Genomic DNA, 20,551 nt, shown 5'->3' on the forward strand with positions numbered 1-20,551 from the left:
CAGGTTAGACAAAATGGTTCAAGTTACCTTTTAAAATAATAATAATAATAATAATAATAAAATAATAATCATTACTATTTTTACAAACCATTGTGTTTAAATGCCCCACAGAAGCTGCTGTTGACTAACTTCTTATTAGCATGTAACCTTAGGTAACTGTGCAGGGACAGTATGAATATAAATGATAGGGTAAAGTAGCTTTGGACTATAAAGACCTACTGTATAAATTCAAAGCATTGGTTATGGCAGGGTTTGGGAAAAGATGAAAGCATTTACTTGTGAGTTACTTAATTTGAAATAATTACCAAAAAGAAACTTTTATTTTACAGAACTTTATAGTATTTGATATTGTTCATCTCTTAACCCTTCTGGAAACTATTCCCGATGTTGCTGTTTCTTTGGTCTCCTCATTTCTTTCTGACTACAGTTTTAAGGATTCCATGCTCCCCTGCCCCTGGCTCTTCTCCTTCCTATGCCCTCCCTGGAATCTTTCATCTGTTCTCATAGTTTTAATTACCAGGTGTATGTCTCATAAACCCAGGACAGATCTCCCTTTTGGCTTCATACTTCAATGAGATGAGTGAGCACTGATGTCAACATGTGTAAAACTGAACCCCATTTATCCTCTTCTGTAATCTGGTTCCTGCCTGTTTCTGTGGTCTCATGTCATGGACTCCCTGTCTTGAATTGTATGCTATAATAAGAATATCTAGTGGTTGAGCACTTATTTTGTGCCACAGGCATTGAGCACTTTACTTGCACTGTCATATTTCATTTTACCACATCCCTAAAGGATGGATGTTGTTACTAAGTAATTTGACTGGTAAAATAATATGGCCTAGGTCATATAGCTTGGAAGTGGCAAATACAGGTCTGTGTAATACCAAGCTTGTGGCAGTATATCAGATTACACACCATCCCTGATATTTATTACTAGTATAAGCATACTGTGCATCTTAAAATACCACAGAATCCTTTCCATCTCAGCCCTTCTAGTTTGGTATATAATTAAAGACTCACTTTTAACTGTAGTAAAAGTATCACTGTAAACATTTAGGAAGGTCACATTATTAACTCTTTGTTGATACTAGTTCCTCAAGTAGCAGTGCATCAGGTTTCCTTTAGACTCAATGCATAGTTGTGTCGAGTCGTGATTATGTAGGAGTTTAACAAGCGTCTTCTCCTTTGGTTGAAGGCCCCTCTACTCAGGTGTACTCTTAGCCCCTGGCTTTAGTACCTCGACACCCTGCCAGTCCTCCTCTCCTTGGTGGCAGGCCGTGTTCTCAGTCTGGAATCTCTTCATACTCCTACCTTCTATTTTCACCTTCCCCTTGCTTGGCAAACTTCTCCACTTTAACAGCTTAGCTGAGGCATTGCCTTGTGTGAGAAGCTTCCTTGACCTGTATCTCCAGGCTGGGTAAAGTCCTCTTGCTCTATTACTTTAATATCTCGTATAGATAGATGAGCATACTCCGTGGTCATAGTGTCACAGTATATTTGTTTATGTTTTAGTCACTTACATTAGAAGGTGAGTTCTCTGAGGTAGAAAACCCTGTCTCAGGCATGTTTGTGTCCATAATACCTAATGCACTTTTATCAACTACTGTCTGGTCAAATGACTAAATGATTGTTTTTATTGCTAGTATCAACTTTTCCTGACACTATAAACTTAAGAACACTGTATATATATATTTTTCAATTGAAGGGTTAATGTATTTGATTAATAATCATGAGGTTAAAAGGCAGAGTTCTTCCATCTTTCTTTTGTCACGTAGGCACAGCCAACTGTTCCTAATCGATGATAATTTACCAGACAGCTATGACATGCACGTTTTGACATGTATCAGATTGTACATCTTCATTTTTTAAACGGTTACATAGAATTTTGAGTGTTAGGTGAATGTTAACCTTTTAAACCCATTCTATTCGAAGTATTAATTTAATGTTTTGTTATCAGACATTGCAGTAATTCATGCGGTGATTTTCATTTGTACTGCTAATGTTATGTTTACTCATTAAGATTTTAATTACCCCAAATATTCAAGTCATGTTTTCAAGTATATGGCATAATCTAAAAAATCAACTACCTTCAAGAGTAAAAAAGAAATCCAAAGAGACTTATTTTGTGCCAGTCTCAGCATAATTATAATTTTTCAATGTGTTATTTTCATGTTTGAAGTACTTTTTTTTTTTTTTTAAACATAGCCTTACTTTAAAAAAGGAAAGCCTTTAAAGTAAAAAGCTGGAACATCTGGGTGGCTCAGCAGTTTAGTGCCTCCTTAAGCCCAGGGCGTGATCTGGGGAGTCCATGGATCCATGGATCGAGTCCCACATTGGGCTCCCTGCATGGAACCCGCTTCTCCCTCTGCCTGTGTCTCTGCCTCTCTCTCTGTGTCTCTCATGAATAAATAAAATATTTAAAAATAGATATAAGTAAATAAAGTAAAAAGCTAATATCCTTGGTAGCAAGCTTTAAAGAACAGTGTTTCAAATGTGTAATAGCAATTATTTGGAAGGTTTTTTGTTTTGTTTTTTTTACCTGAAGTCTTGACAAGAATGGAGAGAAAACATAAGAGGCAACCTGAGTAATAGAGAATGAGGGGCCATTTTCCTTAAAAAAATATATTTGAGATTTTTCACTTTGGCTTATAAGGCATGAGAAAGCATCAGTTCCGTGATATTCCTAGGAATTGCTGACCTGGTTGCAGCTGGTCCCCCTTGACTTCTAGAGCAGGTGTGGTTGTCTGCTCTCTCTTCTTGGGCTTCCCCATGGCAACAGTCGTCATACATACTTACCTAGCACCTTTTTTCTTGCTCTCAGATACAGAAGGGCTAGGGATTGTGGATGTTTGCTGCTATTATAAAAGGTATTTAATACATATTTATAGAGTAAATGATGCAAATAAGCATATTGTGGGCATTTTGTTCTCTAATAGTAATCATTTTGGTTCATGGTTATGTTTGAGCATGAGAGATCTTGAAATGCATTATAAATTTTTCAAAGGGCAATTGAATTAGTTTTAATGTTATTTTAATCTAATTCATTGTATATCTAGTAACTTAACTTACCTAAAATATTATATAAATGCTACATTATACATCTCTTTTGCATAGACATTTACTATATTTTAAGAAATTACTCTGTGTTTATATCTTATTTGATATTTGGTAGTTAGGAATTCTTCAAAGAAAATAATGATACTATACTCCGAAATACTGTTCAGCTTTCCTTAAGAAGTAAACTCATGTTTTCCAAAGTTGATAATGCAGGTACAATTTCTACATACATAGAGGTGTCCAGACTTCACATACTACCTCAGGTCCGTAATCTGTCATGGTTCTCTTTGGCATTGCTACTGACCTCCCACTTGCTGACTAGGGTTGGGAAATGGGGAGGCTGCTAATTGTGGCTTACTTTATTCTTACACTGATTCAAGCTTAGATTGTACTTCCCTTTATTCCCCATGGTGGGTAGAGACAGTTGAACATTTAGAGGACTGGTTCCTGGATAATAAAGGAAGTTAACATGGAGAGTAAACTAACTTCATTCACAAAAGTTGAAGTCCTCACCTACAAGGCCCTACATGATCTGGTCTCTCCTCAGTTTCTGACTCCCTGTCCTTCTTTCCTCTCCATTCTCACTGGGTTTTACCACACTGGCTTGCATGCTGATACTAGAACATTCTTGCATGCCCCCACATAGTGGTTTTGTCCTAGGTGTTCTCTCTTGACCCAGATGTTTGCATGACTAACTCACTCCTTCAAGGCCTTGCTTCTCGTGAGGCCTGCCCATATCACCCTACACAAAACTGCAACCCAGCTCCTATCCCCGCTCCTGCTTCTTTCTAGCCTGCTTTATACTCTGTTCTTTTTTTTTTTTTTTTTAACATACTTAGTTCTTGTATTTATTATTCTTGCCTCCTGCCACTAACATATCAGTTTAGTTAGGGGAAGAATTTCTGTGTTTTTATTTTTGCTGTAGTAGTTATTTTAACAAACAGGTGTATCTCAAGTACTTAGAACACTGGTGTCTAGTGTACAGAGATGATGGCCAGTAACTATTTGTTTAATAAATGACCAACTTGGTTTTTGCAAGACCGAGTTTGTTCTTCCTCAGTGTATGACCTGTAACTGGACTGCCTGAAGGTGTACTTCAGCTCTGTCCTTTCTTTTTGTTATATGGATCCTTTGAATACATCTGTAATAAAACAAAATGAAACAAAAACAAACAGATCCAAGAATCAGGGTTAGAGAGATGTAAGAATACCCCTTCTTAACATCTAAGTTCCGTGTTTGGGTTGTTTTTTTTTTTTTTTTAAATCCCTTTTGGGATGATTGTTAGTGAAGAATGACTTGGCTGAAACCCTGACTGTAGCCCATGAGCATGTGGCCCTGTGGCTTTAAAGCAACAGGCTCCACAGCCGTGTTATGGTGTGGCTTTGTCTCTGCGTTCCTAGTTCGCAAACTTCTCTTATTAATGGCTGGTCTTAGCTCTTAGATGATGTGATACGTTAGCCTGACACAGAAATGAGCTCTGTGTGGACTGTATTGCCAAGATAAAAGAACCACTGTAATAGGTTTGTTCTTTTTACCTATCCCAGGTTTAAGAAGTCTCTAGGAGTCAAGTGATTGAAGTTCTGGTTCTGGCTCTAAGCGACTCATTGTCTCACAGCTCTGGGCTTATGTTTCTTCAGCTGTAAAATTGCACTAGACTATATATTTTTTTCTGATTCTGTGAAATTTGGCTATATCATCAAAAATATTTTAAGCTTTGTGATTTTAGGAGCCCTCTTTCAAAATATGAATATGTTACCACTTGAGTTAATAATCATGTTATTATACTGTATTTAAGATTTATACCTGGTAAGGTATTTGCTGCATATCTAAAAACAAGTGAGCACACCAGTAGTGCCTAGAACCTAACAATAATTGTTTTCTTAAATATTTTACAAGAAAAAAGATTCATGATAATCTTTAGAATTCAGTTAACCAAAAAATTAAGTCTTTAGCCATGATAAGTAACTCATGTGTTAGAATCCTTCTCTCCTCCTTCTCTTTTATTCTTTCTCGACCTTTTGCACTATCTCTTGTACAATCTTCTTTTCTTTTCTTTTTTTTTTTTTTTTTGCTTATAGAACAGAAGGATGATACTTTAAGGGTATTTCTCAAGAATTTGCTTTTGGAATCTATTCTATTCACTATTGAACTCCCTGGGGTCTAGAAGATTGTCTTATACATAGTAGATGCTCCATAAATGTTGCTTGAATGAATGAATTTGCTTTTACTTTTCCCCAATATTAATTCAGAAAGTGATTTTTAAATTTTTATTATTTTAAGAAAGGTGACTCTTGTGATGGTGGGACTTGATAATGCTGGTAAAACGGCAACGGCAAAGGGAATCCAAGGAGGTAAGCCAAAAATATTCATTATTAAATTATTCTGAATTATTTATTTAAGTTGCTTTGTTACATATTCATTTGGTATAGATGGTGTACACTCCATTACTTTAAATTTTTAAATTCTTAATGGCTAATGTGGTGAATAGACTCCAGCTTAATAGTACCAGCCTGTTAACATGTTTCAGATTTGAATAAGTGCAGAGATGCAGAGGATCCTTGAAGTCTTCAAGGAAAGGCATTTAACATCTTGACCTGGATTTGAAACATGTAACCTTGAAAAATTACCTAATCGGACTTGTTTCCTAGGAATGTTGCCATTATTTTATCTGTACTTACATCTCTCTCCTGCTCAGAATGTTCTTCTCCCTTCTTTGTCATAATTATGGAGTTTTTAATTCTTCATTTTTCTTTCATGGCCTTTCTGAAGACTCTGTATATCATAACTTTCCCCTCTCTCCTCTTTACCTTTTTTCCTCTTGAATGCCGTTGGTCTTAGTTTGGGCTGCTATACCAATATCATAGATTGGGTGCCTGAAACTACAGTTATTTCTACAGTTGTGGAAGTTGGAAGTGTGAAGTTGGAGTGGCAGTGCAGTTGAGTTCTTGATAAGGGCTCTCTTCCTGATTTGCGGGCAGCCGTCTTCCTGCTGCCTCCTCCTGTGGTACAGAGGCAGGAAACAAGCTCTGGGGGCTCTTCCCAGAAGTGTACTAATCCCATCATGGGAGCTCCATCTTCATGACCTCACCCAAAGCTAATTACCTCCCAAAGGCTCCACCTCCAAATACCAGTACAATGGGGATTAGGGTTTCAAAATAAGAACTTTGCCAGGACAGGGAGCACACAGCCACAGGACGCAGACATGCAATCTATAACATCCTCACACTATCCTCTTTTTCATAGAAATACAGGTTCTTGTGTTATTTCCCATTAATATATATCTACCTATATTGTACTGAATGTTCTGTGAGGACAGCAACCCTATCTTACTCATCTTTATATCCTAATGCCTAACAAAGCCCTCTACCTGTTAGCTAGCTCCCTTATCCCTACTCCAGCATTGTTGATTTATTTTCACTGATAATTTCCTGGGGGTATCTCTCACATCATACTCAAAGACTGCTGTCTATTTTAACTATGGAAACCAGTTCTGGCCTGGACTAGATCCATATTTTTGAATGTCTGGTGTAATCCTGTTTGGGGAATATTGTGCTGCTTAAATTGCTTCTAAACTTTTTTCTACTAGATAATGAAGGTCTTAGAAAGTTATGACATGTAATTTTTTTTTTTTTTTTTTTTTTAGCTCTCTAGGGAGCTGTTTAAACTGCACTAAGGTATTTGCTGCAAGGGAGTAGTACCTTGCAAATCTGTTCCCCAGTGACACCTAAGCCTAGCAGCAAATGCCTTTCAGATTTTTCTTTGTAATAGCAAATGTTTTGCTGAATGTGGGAATGATAAGTCCACCTACACTAGTGTTAGGTGACTCACCTAAAACAGAGCCTTCTGCAATGACTGGAATGTTCTATATTGGTTCTCTCTAATAGTAGGGTCGGCCACTAGCCACCTGTGGCTTTGAGCACTTTAAATGTAGATTGTACAGCTGAAGAACTGCAATATAGTTTAATTTTAATTGATTTTAATTTAAAAAGCCTCATGTACTTTGTGGCCATTGTATTGCCCATGCAGCTATAAACAAAGTCCAATGGACTACTATTTGTTGTGGATTCTGGTGATGAAGAAAGAATGAGAGAGACAAGCATGAGGTTTGAACTGTTATTCAAAGCCATGGAGTCACCAGGTTCTATTAACCTTTCATGAGTTCTCTCTTTCCATTCTTCTCTTTTTATTTTTATATCTGTCTGAAACATGGCCATCACTCTTATTTCTAGTCAGTTCTAGAGACTTTGTAAAGATGTTTCTTAATAAAGCACTACTTTAGTCACCTTACTTATATTGGTCTGCTGAAATAACTTCCCTGGCTCCTCATTCTTTCTAGAACTCCCCTCACTCTGCGTTCACAATCTAAAGAGTTTACTCCTGGCAGCCCCGGTGGCACAGCGGTTTAGTGCCACCTGCAGCCAGAGGGGTGATCCTGGAGACCCGGGGTTGAGTCCCAGGTCGGGCTCCCTGCATGGAGCCTGCTTCTCCCTCTGCCTGTGTCTGCCTCTCTCTCTCTGTGTCTCTCATGAATAAATAAATAAAATCTTTTTTAAAAATACTTTAAAAAATAGTTTACTCCAACTGCAACATTCAACTTGTTTGTACTTTCTTTCCAGAAAAATTCAATTTTAAACATATGAGAACATCCAAAACGTGTCCCTGTAGAATTAATGAAATCTACTCTATATTTGCAAGCTGCCCAGAAAAGTTTCTTTAGTCCAATTATAGTTTTAATTCAGTAATTAAAAAAGAGTCTACTCGTAGCTTCTCCCATTTTTTTGGTTCTTCTCAACTATTCTTTAAATACTCAGTTTTTCTTTATAACATCACAGAGGTTGTAATATGCCTGGGGATGGCTGTGGTATAAAGGGCTGAAATTTTTATTATTTGTAACTTGGAGAGTTCATTTATTTATTCATTCTACAGATATTTATTAAGTACTTGTTCTGTGGTAGAGAGCTAGCTTTATATCAGTGCAAAACAAACAAAAACCAGAAATTTTTATCTACATAGAGCATAAATTTTAGTTGGATATTTTATAATATCCACCCTTCTCCCAAACCAGTATACTTAGATATAAAGGTTAGTGTGTAAGCAAATAATAAACATTCCATTTAGGGCTAAATTATGATGAAAAACACTTTTTATGTCATTTAAGTTGTGAAGTTAATGTTATTAATTTAAAGTCTAAAGTTTGTTTCTTTTGTATCATTTGAAACAGAGTATCCTGAAGATGTAGCTCCTACTGTTGGATTTTCCAAAATCGACCTTAGGCAAGGAAAGTTTGAAGTCACCATCTTTGATTTAGGAGGTGGAAAAAGAATTCGGGGAATCTGGAAGAATTATTATGCTGAGGCCTATGGGGTAATATTTGTTGTGGATTCCAGTGATGAAGAGAGAATGGAAGAGACAAAAGAGACAATGTCAGAAGTGCTGAGACATCCTAGGATATCGGGAAAGCCTATATTGGTGTAAGTAATGCTGGTGTCATTGTAAACACAGAAGCAGTGCCATTAGCCAATAAAGAAATTTACCTAAGTTACAAAATAAGCTAAAATTGTCACGTCCTAGTATAATAAATGTATAATAAATGTATAATAAATGTGATTAACTGGTTATTATTAATATAGTGAGGCCCTGTTATGTTCTCCATAAGGATTAGGAATTGGGGTATATTAAGAATAAAAGTTAGACTTAGATCTTCTGGCTATTCAAATATAAACTGTTTTATTTGATAATTTACTTGTTATCAAACTCTACATTTTGAAATGACCTATTAACAAGGTTCTAGAATGTTTTTCCACTTTTTTCCCCCTCTTAACTGATGTTTTGCCTTTGTCTTGTCTTTCTTAAAGAGTATTCTTGTTTGGAAATTATTTAAAAGGCTTATTCTTCTAATGCCACATTGATTTCTAAATTTGTATTTCAATATTTCCAAATTGATTATGTGATCTGCGTTGCTACCAACTTAATCATATGCTTATATCATTTTGTCTAGCTGCCTAAGCATTTTTTTAAAGTGACAAAGGACTTTTACACCACCTGCCCTCACAGCCTTTCTGCATAGTAAACACCAGATGGTGCTGTAACTCTAAGACATAGAAAAGGGAAAGTCCTTTATATTGCTCTTAAAATCAGAGTGAGCTGAATGTGTGCCCTTGCCTTCTTGTCCCTTTGTCCTCATGCTTGTTTCATTTCTGAGGATTAAAAAAAAAAAAAAACAGCCAGCTTAATCATGTGGGTAAATAAGAAATTTTAAGCAGAGTTTCTCAGTGGTCCTCATCGTAAATTAATATTTTTAAACAAAGTAGTTTGGAAGATCTGATTACACAAAGTAAGACTTCATGGCATCATTTATTTATACAGGTTATATGGCTTAATTTTTCACCAATTAATGAAGTTATTTGATTTGTGTAATCAGTTCTCACCTTTATTGAATCTGAAGGAAAGTTTAATAGATATTTATATGAAGAATGAACTGTGTTGAACCCCGTAGGCTAAAATAGTCTCTACACATTTAAGCAAAGAACTAGTGACTTCTAAAGTAAAAAGTGTTAAAGATTGAGATGACTGATGCTCATGTGTAAAGTAATTGTGTGTTCATTTTTTAACCTAATATTTATTCTTTCATTTATTCATTCATGAATGTGTTAATTCAGCAAATATTTGTTGCACATCCACTATGTGCTAGGCATTGTTCTGGTGATGGGGATACATTTGGGAACAAAAACAATTTAAATCCATGTATGACCTCAGAAGCTTAACATTCTAGGGGGTGATACACACATAAATGTAATAAATAGTTATGTAGTAAATTAGGTGATAAATATATTGAAAAATGCAGGTAAAAGATCTAGGATCCTATGGTGGTGCTATGACGGGTATGTTATTCTTATAATTAGGATGATCATAGTAAGTCTTATTGAGGAGATGACACTTGAGGGGAGAGAGGCAGTCATACAGATGTATGTATGTGGAAAAGCCCTGAGGCAGGAGCACGCAGTTCGTAACTGACTACAGTTAGCACCAAGTGATCAAATAATGGTCATGAAGAGACCTGCTTTCAGTTCTCTCACCTCCTCCCTCATCTAGTAGATTTTCAGAATAGTGAGGAAAAAAATTCTGAAAATTTTCACCAGTATAGGGGATTGTTTCACTATTATAATTTCATGGTGAGATCTCGCAAAGACATGAGAGTTAATAATGGATGCTCTCATGCTTCTGAGATATAGAATGGTTTGTCATTTGACCAGTTTTTTCCAGGGGAATTTTACAACCAAAAGATCTTTATTAATAAAGGTAAACTGCTTTTGAAATGAATGTGCTTTGAAAATTTACAAAATGTACAAAATGCACATTTTTAATAAATTTAGTACACATAGGGGAAGGGTGAGTTAAAAAATGTTGATCGACCATGCAGAGCCAACCACTGCTAACATTTTGATGAATTTCCTTTGCATATTTTTGCAAAATTTGTAATGTATACAGTTGCATATAATATATAAAATTTTGTATCCCATCTTTATTTTTTTTAAATATACATATATTTATTTGTTGGTTTTTAAATAAGCTCTTGTGACCCTGAGATCTACAGTCACATGCTCTTCTGACTGAACCAGCCAGGGACCCTCTACCCCACTTATTTTTATGTTTCTAAATCCCTCTTAAATAACTATCTAAAACTCATATTTGGAAATTCTCCTATTTACCTATTTCTCTCTGATTTATAAGTAATTTCTCTTATTATGTCACTGTCCTGATATTGTTTGAGTCTCTCCTTCTCTCTGGTCCCCTTTATACTTCTCCCCTGTGTTCCTGGTATCAGCAGTCTCCTAAGCAGGCTCCCTGCAGTCTTGCCCATCCTCCAAGTTCTCCTCTACATTGCTACTAGGAGCCTTTTTCTTTATATGATGTTTTTCAAATTTATGAAATTTGGTGTTTCACCAAAGAAATCTGATGTTTTACAAAACTGGTACCTGCTTTAACAAGTGAAAGAATTCAAGAATATATTAAGAGTATGAGAGCTCCTTTTAGAGTACACATTTAGTCATTTTACAGTTCATCTGCTTCCAGTCCCTTCAGGTTGCCTTCACTGCTCCATGCAGATGAGAAATTCTGTGTAACTGATCCTGCCCTGGCACATAAGAGGTATGCCAAAGAATACTGCACTAGGTAGTAAGTGGGAAGGGCCTCCGGCAGAACCCTGCTAAGCTCAGTGCTCGGGCCTGGTGTGTTGTGGAAATGTAGATGGAGGGTACCTGAATTAGGAGGCAGGCTACAGTGCTCCTTGTTGCACTTAGCAGCTTCCTTCCAGCCCACAAACATCTAGACCTATCATGGGCAAAATTCAATGACAGCATCTAATTTCTTCTCTTCATCCCTGTGTGAGCCTCAAATAGCTGATTTAGGATCCACAAAACCCCACAACTCACTTTAATACCTAGATAAATTTTGGGGCTCCTCAGTCAGTTCAGTGGCTGCCTTTCGCTCAGGTCATGATCCTGGGGTCCCTGGATTGAGCCCCGTATTGGGCCCCCTGCTCAGGCTCCCTCTCCCCCTGCTCGTCCCCCTGCTCATGCTCACTCTCTTTCAATTAAATAAGTAAAATCTTAAATATATCTAGATAGCTTTTTCTTCCCACCTTCTAATTATGAACAGTGAACAGTATAAAACCTCTGAGAAGATTCAGTCATTCAACAGAAATAAACCTTAAAAATTAGAACATTGTTTATAATCACAAAACTACAGATTGATGGAACTGGGATTCATTCATGCTATGGGCAGCGAAGTTAGATGACTACAGCAGCAGGACCTGGGCCATCTCTGGGTCTGCCTGTCTTGTCCTTGCACACGAGCCTGACAGCATGTGTCACTACAATGAAGACATAACAAATTCACTGTATGTCACAGACTTGAGGGTTCTCTTGAAAGGTCAGATCATAGAACATCACTAGGCTTCTGTGTTTTATTAGCTCAGAAATTCTGTTTTACAGTTCTATAGCATTTACTACTTAATGAGCGTAATATTTTGATTAAAATCTCTGAAATAGTGGTGAAAAGTTGAAAAATCATGGATTTAGAGAGAAGATGGAGAGTCTGGAACCTGGATTCTGCAAGTTGGTGTGAATTTATGACCCTGGAAAGTCACTCTACTTCTTTGGACTTGGTGGTTAACTGCCTCTTCTATACTAAAAGTAGCTGGAAAATTTTGTAATTCTCCTTTTGTATTCAGCTTATAATTACGTGAACCATACTATATTCTTACTATTGTAAGAATCCATTTTAGTAGAAAAATACAAGTGATTAAAGAGATGTTATTCAAATTTCTGCTCTGTAATCATGTTAACCTGTTTATTTACCTAGAAAGTGTTCCTTTTACTCTCATAGCTACAATAGGGATTAACTTATGTTCTGATTAAAGTTTGAATTATATTATCTGCCCTCATGTACCCTCCTATACTCTTGCTTTAACAATTTATAAATTAATTTAAAAAAAAACAAAATTAGATACTCTAGACAGATAAAGACCTTTCCAATAGAAAAACAACTTTTGCAATTGTATCAATAGCACTGGAATCAACATAATCCCTAATTTCTTGCTTAGTTGAAATATAGTTGACATATACTATTAGTTTCAGGTGCATAACATAGTGATTCAACAATTATGCATATATTACAAAATGCTCATCATGTTAAGTGTAGTTACCATCTGTCACCATACAGTTATTACGATATTACTGACTCTATGTCTATGCTGTTCTTTTCCTTCCCATGACTTATTTTACAGCTGGAAGTTTACCTCTTAATCCCTTGTACCTATTTTACCTACCCCCACTCCCCTTCCAACACTAAGCCCATAGAAGTTTTTCATAAATAATATAAGGCATTATTTGTTGATGCCTCTGGAAAGAACTGAGCTGAAGCTTTCCTTTTTTATGGTTAAAACTCCTCTAATACTTAAAACTGGGATAACTCGAGATCCGAGGCTAAAATTTCCTCCCAGGACAATAACAGTTCTCCTTGTGTTAGCACATTTAAACTTTTGGAATGATGCCACTTCCTCATTACATACTGTCTGTTTTCCTGTGGAGCTGTATGACCTATCTTTTGGCCAAACATTGTACATTAGATGCTTTGCAGCAAAAGTAATAAATATAGAGGAGTTTTATTCAGGGAAGAAAACCGTATCTCTATATGATCTTACTAGGTGTTAGGAACATTTCAATAAAAAATATTTTTTTGACCCAGAGGTCTTTGTCCTATGATGGCCTCCCAGGACCCTCTGAGATCACATACACAATCCTGAGTGTATGTGCACTTTTCTGTGGGAACAGATCCTAGCTCATCAAATTCCTAAAGGATTTCATGACCAAAAAGGTTAGAAACCATGACAGTGAGTTTCCATATTAGGAGGAACAATAACCAGGGTTTTATTATTACTTTTCCAAAAGAAGATTTTTGTTTCCAGACATTATATGCCTACTTGAGCCAACTTTTTTCTAGATAGTATTATAGGAAAATGTTAGTTTACAATTTTCTTTGAGTCATATTCTTTATTATAAGTGCTTAGAAGCTAATTAAGGTTAAGGTTACTCTAATACTGTCATAAAAATTTGAGGAAAATGCACTTTTACCAAGTTAGACCTTTAAATAATAAATAGGAGAACCTAAGTCCTTTATAGTTTGCTAGAAACTCATAAGTACGCAAGTATGGACTACCTATGTTCCTTACTCCCTCGATCCCTAGATATAGGTGGTGAGTCCTTTAATTGACTATTTTTAAGATTTCTCTTCTTTTCACAGTGAATCTTAACCAAACTGTCATCTTCATCCACCTTATTCATATTGTTGACTCACCTCCAAACTTCCTTACCAAAGCCTTCCTTTTGTGTCTCCTAGCATTCAGCTTCACTCTTGGCAGCTCTAGTTTATAGTGAAGCTCCTCAGCTGGTTGACTTCCTAGGTAATTGATGCTTAAGGAACCTTCAGAAGTTCCCATCATTCCCTTCTCCACAGGAACACACTTTATTTAAAAACAGTATAACAAAAAGAAACCTGCTGGTAGTGTTGTTAGCAAGATGTTTTCTGGGATCCATCTGCATCAGCATCCGCCCACACCTTTTAGCTTTTTGAGAGTGGGGCCAGGGAATGGGCTTTTTTCACAGGTTCTCCAGATCATTGTGATGCACAGCAAAAATTGAGAACTACTGGTATAGGGGAAAGTGCGAGCTTTGGAGTCAGGCAGGCCTTGGGTAGCTTCCTTGCTCTCTCTGAGCTTTCATGTCCCCATTTGTAAATAAGGATTTTAGTGTTGTCATGTGAATTTCAAATGATGTATTTATAGCAGCCAGTGCAGCACTTTATTAATGTTCTGTAAATGTGATGATGGATATGAATAGTTATTGTTGTTGATACGCTGTGCCTGGATGGAGATCAGTTTTAGGAGTTTTAGGAGAGCCAGTTTTTTTTTTTTTTTTTTTTTTTTTTAGGAGAGCCAGTTTTAAAGTGTCTCATCGTATGAATTCAGGCCACATGAAGCTTCTGATTACAGAAAATGACATAATTTAGGAGGTGAGAATATAAGCCCAAATAAGTGCTCATATTAATTTTACCAGATTTCCTAATATCATACCTCTAATGCTTAATAATTTTTTCTCTTTAAGGTAGTAATTTTAAGGAAAAAAATTACTTTTTAGCACCTATTGAGTATGTGAATAAAGTATTTACAAAATGTTCAACTAATTAAGTATCCTGTTTTTGTTGCTTTAGTTAGGGGGTTTTTTGTTTTGTTTTAAGATTTTATTTATTTGAGATAGAGTGAGTGCACATGAGCAGGGGAGAGGGGCAAAGGGAGAAGGAGCCTGACGTGGGGCTTGATCCCAGGACTCTCAGATCATGACCTGAGCCAAAGGCAGACTGAGCCAGCCAGGCGCCCCTCTTTTTTTTTTTTTTTTTTTTAAGATTTTATTTTTAAGTAATCATTATACCCAACATAGGGCTTGAATTTACAATCCCAAGATCAAGAGTCATATGCTCCACTGACATATCCAGCTAACCAGCGGCCCCAGGGTCATTCTAATTGGTTTTAAAATGTAACAATGGGGATCCCTGGGTGGCGCAGCGGTTTGGCGCCTGCCTTTGGCCCAGGGCGCGATCCTGGAGACCTGGGATCGAATCCCACATCGGGCTCCCGGTGCATGGAGCCTGCTTCTCCCTCTGCCTGTGTCTCTGCCTCTCTCTCTCTCTGTGACTATCATAAATAAATAAAAATTAAAAAAAAAAATGTAACAATGAAAATTATATGTGATACATGTGATGTATTGCTTGTTATAAATCTTTCTGTGCTTAAGTCTTGCTTTAAAAGCACTATGTACAAAAATAAATAAATAAAAGCACTATGTACAGATATAAATGCTAATAGAAAATTGCTATTTTATAAAGCCACCTGGACAAAATTATGTTAGTGAATATTAAATAATACTTAATATTCTCAGTTTCCATGATAAATAATTTAGGAACAGTTATAAACAGGCATCAGTAAGGTACCAGGTTAAAGGAAATAGTACAACTTTAGAAGGGACAGAAGAAACTTATCACCAGCTGTTTAGATGGAGAGTTTGTCAGTGGTTTTAAATTCATCTTTTTTTTTTTTTTATAAAGTTCTTTATACATTTGGAGCTGACATGTGAAACATTTTTTCTTCAATAATACTTGATAATTGACAAAGTAGAAAGCTCTTTAATCTCCTTATATTTTATAATTTAGGAATTATTTTATAGTGTTAGTAGATATGTATATGTATATTCGTGCTGTCCTTTAATTTCATCATGCTTTCAGTCAATTATGTGGTCTCAGTTCTTTAGGAAATAGAAACTATTACATGAGAGTTCTCTCATTTAGGACCACATTTTTGCTGAACTATCCTGATCAGCTTTTCTTCCTGAATGTTGCCTTCTCTCCTAGTACTTGGAAAACATGCTTCAGCTCCTCTGTAAGGCCAGCTTCTTCATCTGTACTATAGGTCCCAGCCCTTCCTACTTTTGCATATAATTCCTTCCCTTTCTTATATCAAGACTTTGGCTCTCTGGATCATTCCCATTAGTGGGATAGTCTTGCCAACTATTATGGAATCTTTTGACTGCATTCCTCTTCAGCAAGTAGTTCCTTTTTATAGTCTTCTATTTGCATGGCTGGAGAGAATAGTTTATAGCAGCTGCTATACTTTTTCATACGACCTTCTTTCTTCCACATACTCCACTTGTGCTTAGATACCTACCGTTCCTTGAAACTGCTCATGTTGCAGTCAACAAACTGTCTCCACGTTGCCAAATCCATTTATCAGTGTGCTGTGCTCAAGTTCACCTTTCCCTCAACATTGTTCTTTTAACACAACATTGCAGCATGCTTTTTTGGTTTTCCTTCTACTTCATTGATGGCTTTTTCTCAATCTCCTTTATTAACTCTTGCTTTAGGAGGAAATTTTGGGATACTCCAGCCTCTTTTCTGGGCATCTGGTTTTTTACATCTATAAACTTCTTGGGTGATTTCATTCTAACATCACCTGACCTTAAATATTGTTTATTCAAAATGACCCAAATCTATATTTCTAGCCCTTACCTCTTCCAAGAGCTCCTGCTGACACAGCTAATATCTTAGAAATATCCACTTGGGCCTTTTATAGTAATCTCAGGTTTTCTTGGCCAAAATAGGATTCTAGATTTCCCTTTTACCCCGAATTCTGAAACCCTTATCTCTGTCTTTTTTTTTTAGGACATCCTCATCCAGTCAGTATCCTATAGATTCGAGTTCTTAAATCTATCATAAGCTAGTCTAATTTTTTTTTCTTTCATCACTACTTGTATTGTATGTAGTAAAGAACTGCTAGAATCAGACTGCCTGGTTCAAATTCTGATCCTCACAGTTTCTGTGACTTGGAACAGGTTACTTAACCTTGCTGTACCTCAGTGTTTTTGTTGGTAAAAATATAAAATCATTAGAACAATGCTGAGATGTAATACATATTTTATTAATCCTGAGTATTAGTACTGTCACCACCACCACCTCTACTCCCATTCTAGTCCATGCTTCCACCTCTTTTACTGGGCTTACTGCATTAACCTGATTGTTTTCTATACCTGCATACTTGTCCTCTACTCATCTGCCCCAAACCCATTCTAACCCACATACAGTGGACAGATTGATTTTTCTCAAATATAAATTGTATATTTTCAGGCCAAAACAGTCTGAGGGCTTTGGATTGATTAAACTTGCTGTAAAGTTTGAACTTATGTGGCTTACAAAAGCTTCAATCTAGCCCCTGCTGACCTTTCTTAACTTTATCTCTTACCTTGTTACTCTTCCCTTACCATGATACAGATGTATTACTCACTTTTCTTTAAGCAGAATACATTATGTCATCCTCAAGGTCTTTGTAACTGTTTTCTATGCCTGGGATATACTTTTACTTGTCTTAATCATTCAGATCTTCATTTACTATTACCTTTCAGAGAGACCCTCACTGACCACCCAACCAAAAGAAGCCACTCCAATCATCTGTGTCTCAACGCCTTGTTTTAAGTTTCTACTGAGAACTTAATATTATCTAATATTTATATTTGTTAGTTACCGGCTTTGTCCACTAAAATGTGAATTCCAAATCTCTGTCCCTCTGTGAGTTCAAACTCTATCCCCAGCGCAGTGCTCAGCTTATGTGGTAAAGTGATGGAGAAACTTTGGAGAATGCAGTTACCTTTATTTTCTACATTATTTGCCAAACTTCTTGACTTGTAACAGAGTGTACTGAAGGGAGCCACGTTCAGGAAAACAGTGCCTTACTTTCTTAGGCCTTAAGCTAGATTCAGCTCCCAGTTACCAAACAGATTCTTCATTGAGTACATGGTTAGAATTTCCCAAGGTATGTTGGCCACTGAGTTAACTGACCTGAGCATAAAAGATTTGACAGAGCTTCTGGTTTGATTTTGCTTTAATACAGCACTCAGAGGTCTTGTTATATATACCTCTTAACTACTAAAATACTCTCAAATACTCTCAAACAATCCAGAAGGACTGTTTAAGCAGTTGTCACTGACACTCGTCTTAATAAGGCATTGAAAGTTACAAAAATACATACTAGCACTTGATAGTTGAACAGAAATATAAGATCATTGATTTCATTTTCAATAGTTAATCCATGAGTTTAAAGTTAACTATACTGTTTTTAGTTTAATAAGTGAAGGCTTGTTTTGTCACTGACTTCAAAAGTTTCTGTTCTAGCAGGTAAGGACTAAAGAGGATAATTATGACTTCGTTGTGATGAAAGTTGTGTGAATGGATCTATAAAATGAAGGAAAACACTGAAACTTAGGATATCTTCATCCTAAAACTGGAAAAATGTCTAAAATAGCTTCTTTATTTTGAACTACAGCATGGACAACACCAACAGCACAATACCTTACAAGGATTTCTTTTTTTGTATTTTACAGCTAGTCCAAATTTCTCTTTAGTAGTATTAACGTATTCTTTTGTACCGTTCACCATCATTTCAATATTGTTGATGCTTTCTCCTTGTTCCTCTACTAAAAGAGATATCTGAATGAAAAGGTCCCTTAAGTCCTTTATTTGGTTCTCCAAATTAACAAGTTCCTTGTGTCTCTGTTCTATCTCTGAGAGTTGTGCTTTAGTAATAGTGATTTCTGTAAGTAAGCTTTCATTAAAAACTTCCCATTTTCCTTGATAAAGCATATCATTTATTTCTTCTTCAGGCACTTCTTTTCCAGCAACCTCAAGCTGACGGAAAATAAATGTCTTGCACTTCTCTTGCTTTGCTGCTATTGTATCATTGTATGTAAACATGGTTTGCTGAAATTGGCGGAACATAGCAGCATGCTGAGATTTCAGTATCCTTGTCACCACTGATGATGGACCATTTTCAGCCTCCGACTTTTTAACTTCTTTTACTAAATCATCCAAACCTCTATTAATGTGTTCTGCTTGGATTTTTATCTCCTTTGTAATGCTAGACTCTCTCTTAAGTAGACTAAACCTTCTCATTGAAGCCAACAGACTTCTCTGTTGCTGCCCAAATTTTTGAACATCATCTGTCAAATTGTTAATACTCTCCTGTAGTTTTTGGATTTCATGCAGGTGTCTCTCAGCTACAGGCTCTCTTTCATAAATAACAGCTTGCTGCAAAAACACTCCTTGTTCTTCTGCTTCTATAGCTGACACATGCCTGTCTTTAGAGAGTTCGATTTCCTTTGTTCGTTGCTTTAGTTCTTGAAGTCGATCTTTCATCTTCCCTTTCCTCTTAAGAAGCAAAAATGATTGAGTCAAACAAATAAAAATTTGGCATTTTTCCCTCAGTAGCAGTTGGCTTCACATAGCTATGTGTGTCTTCCAGGGAAAATCCTCCTAGTTTTCTAAAAAGAGGTTGAAAAATTAGAAAAATCATTAAGAACTTCCTCAAAAAATAACTGAATAGGAAAAGTAATGTAAAATAATTTATAAGTTATTGTGCATCTTTGTGGGACTACTGTGAATCCTTTTTGGTTGAGTAAAGTAGCTGAGAAAGCAGTGATAGAGACCCCGTTGCCCACAAATAAGTACTTTAGTGTCATAATATTGTCACATAATAGATTTTTGTGCATACAGAGAATATATGTTAGAATGGAAGATTTGAGCATATAGTCAAGTTTTAGAAGTAAAAGGGCACTCTGAAAATGCCCTTACTACTAAAGATACTGTTCCCATTAGTTTGGTCTGTGTAATGTTAAACTCATTTTGCTAAATATGTGTAATTCAGTTAAAATCAGTATAGTGATGGCAGATTCTATTTGAGCACTTGAAATAATATGAAAATGTGGAATTTATTTTAAAATTTCTGAGGCTTCTTTCTAGATGGATTAACACATTATTTGACATAGCTTTTTTTTATCCATTATATACATATGAAAACATATTCTTGGTTTGATTATGCTCGTTTCCCATTCTTAGCATTCATTCCTTTGCAGAGATATCCAGACTTAGAACAAAATTTATGTACATTCATATTAAGTGCTATTTTTTTTCAAACATGAGAATATATAAAGTCTTGTTTTGGGGTGCTCATAATATTGACATTATATCCTGTGTTGGTAGTTATCCACAGGATTAAATTTGGTGTACATAATTTATAAATAGTGATTTATATACATATATAATGATATGCATATGTACATAAAATGAAGGGAATAAATAGGGATGCAAACTGGTGAAGCCACTGTGGAAAAGAGTATAGAGGTTCCTCAAAGAGTTAAAAATAGAGCTGCCCTACGATCCAGCAATTGTACTACTAGGCATTTACCCAAAGAATACAAAAGTACTAATTCAGAGAGTTACACACGCCCCAATGTTTGTAGCAGCCACATCTACGTCCGTGTTATAGAAACAGCCTAGGTGTTCATGGACCAATGAGTGGATAAGGAAGAGGTGGTATGTATATATACAATGGAATGTT

The 20,551-nt window shown here is 36.1% G+C and overlaps 2 protein-coding genes across 3 annotated transcripts in view; one reads left to right on the forward strand and one right to left on the reverse strand.

Annotated features, from left to right (window-relative positions):
* Positions 1–20,551, forward strand: part of ARL13B (ARF like GTPase 13B) — a 63,251-nt gene that overhangs the window by 8,916 nt on the left and 33,784 nt on the right. For both annotated transcript variants that reach the window (XM_025989896.2, XM_025989897.2), the window contains exons 2-3: positions 5,338–5,408; positions 8,279–8,528. In XM_025989896.2, the coding sequence (XP_025845681.1) occupies positions 5,338–5,408; positions 8,279–8,528 (321 nt within the window). The remainder of the gene's footprint in view (positions 1–5,337; positions 5,409–8,278; positions 8,529–20,551) is intronic.
* STX19 (syntaxin 19) lies at positions 18,098–19,469 on the reverse strand. The gene has a single exon (XM_025989898.2). It carries the CDS (start codon positions 19,348–19,350, stop codon positions 18,466–18,468), a length of 885 nt encoding a protein of 294 aa, XP_025845683.1. The 5' UTR covers positions 19,351–19,469; the 3' UTR covers positions 18,098–18,465.

This window comes from Vulpes vulpes, chromosome 1 (assembly GCF_048418805.1).
Source record: "Vulpes vulpes isolate BD-2025 chromosome 1, VulVul3, whole genome shotgun sequence".
Lineage (NCBI taxonomy): Eukaryota > Metazoa > Chordata > Mammalia > Carnivora > Canidae > Vulpes > Vulpes vulpes.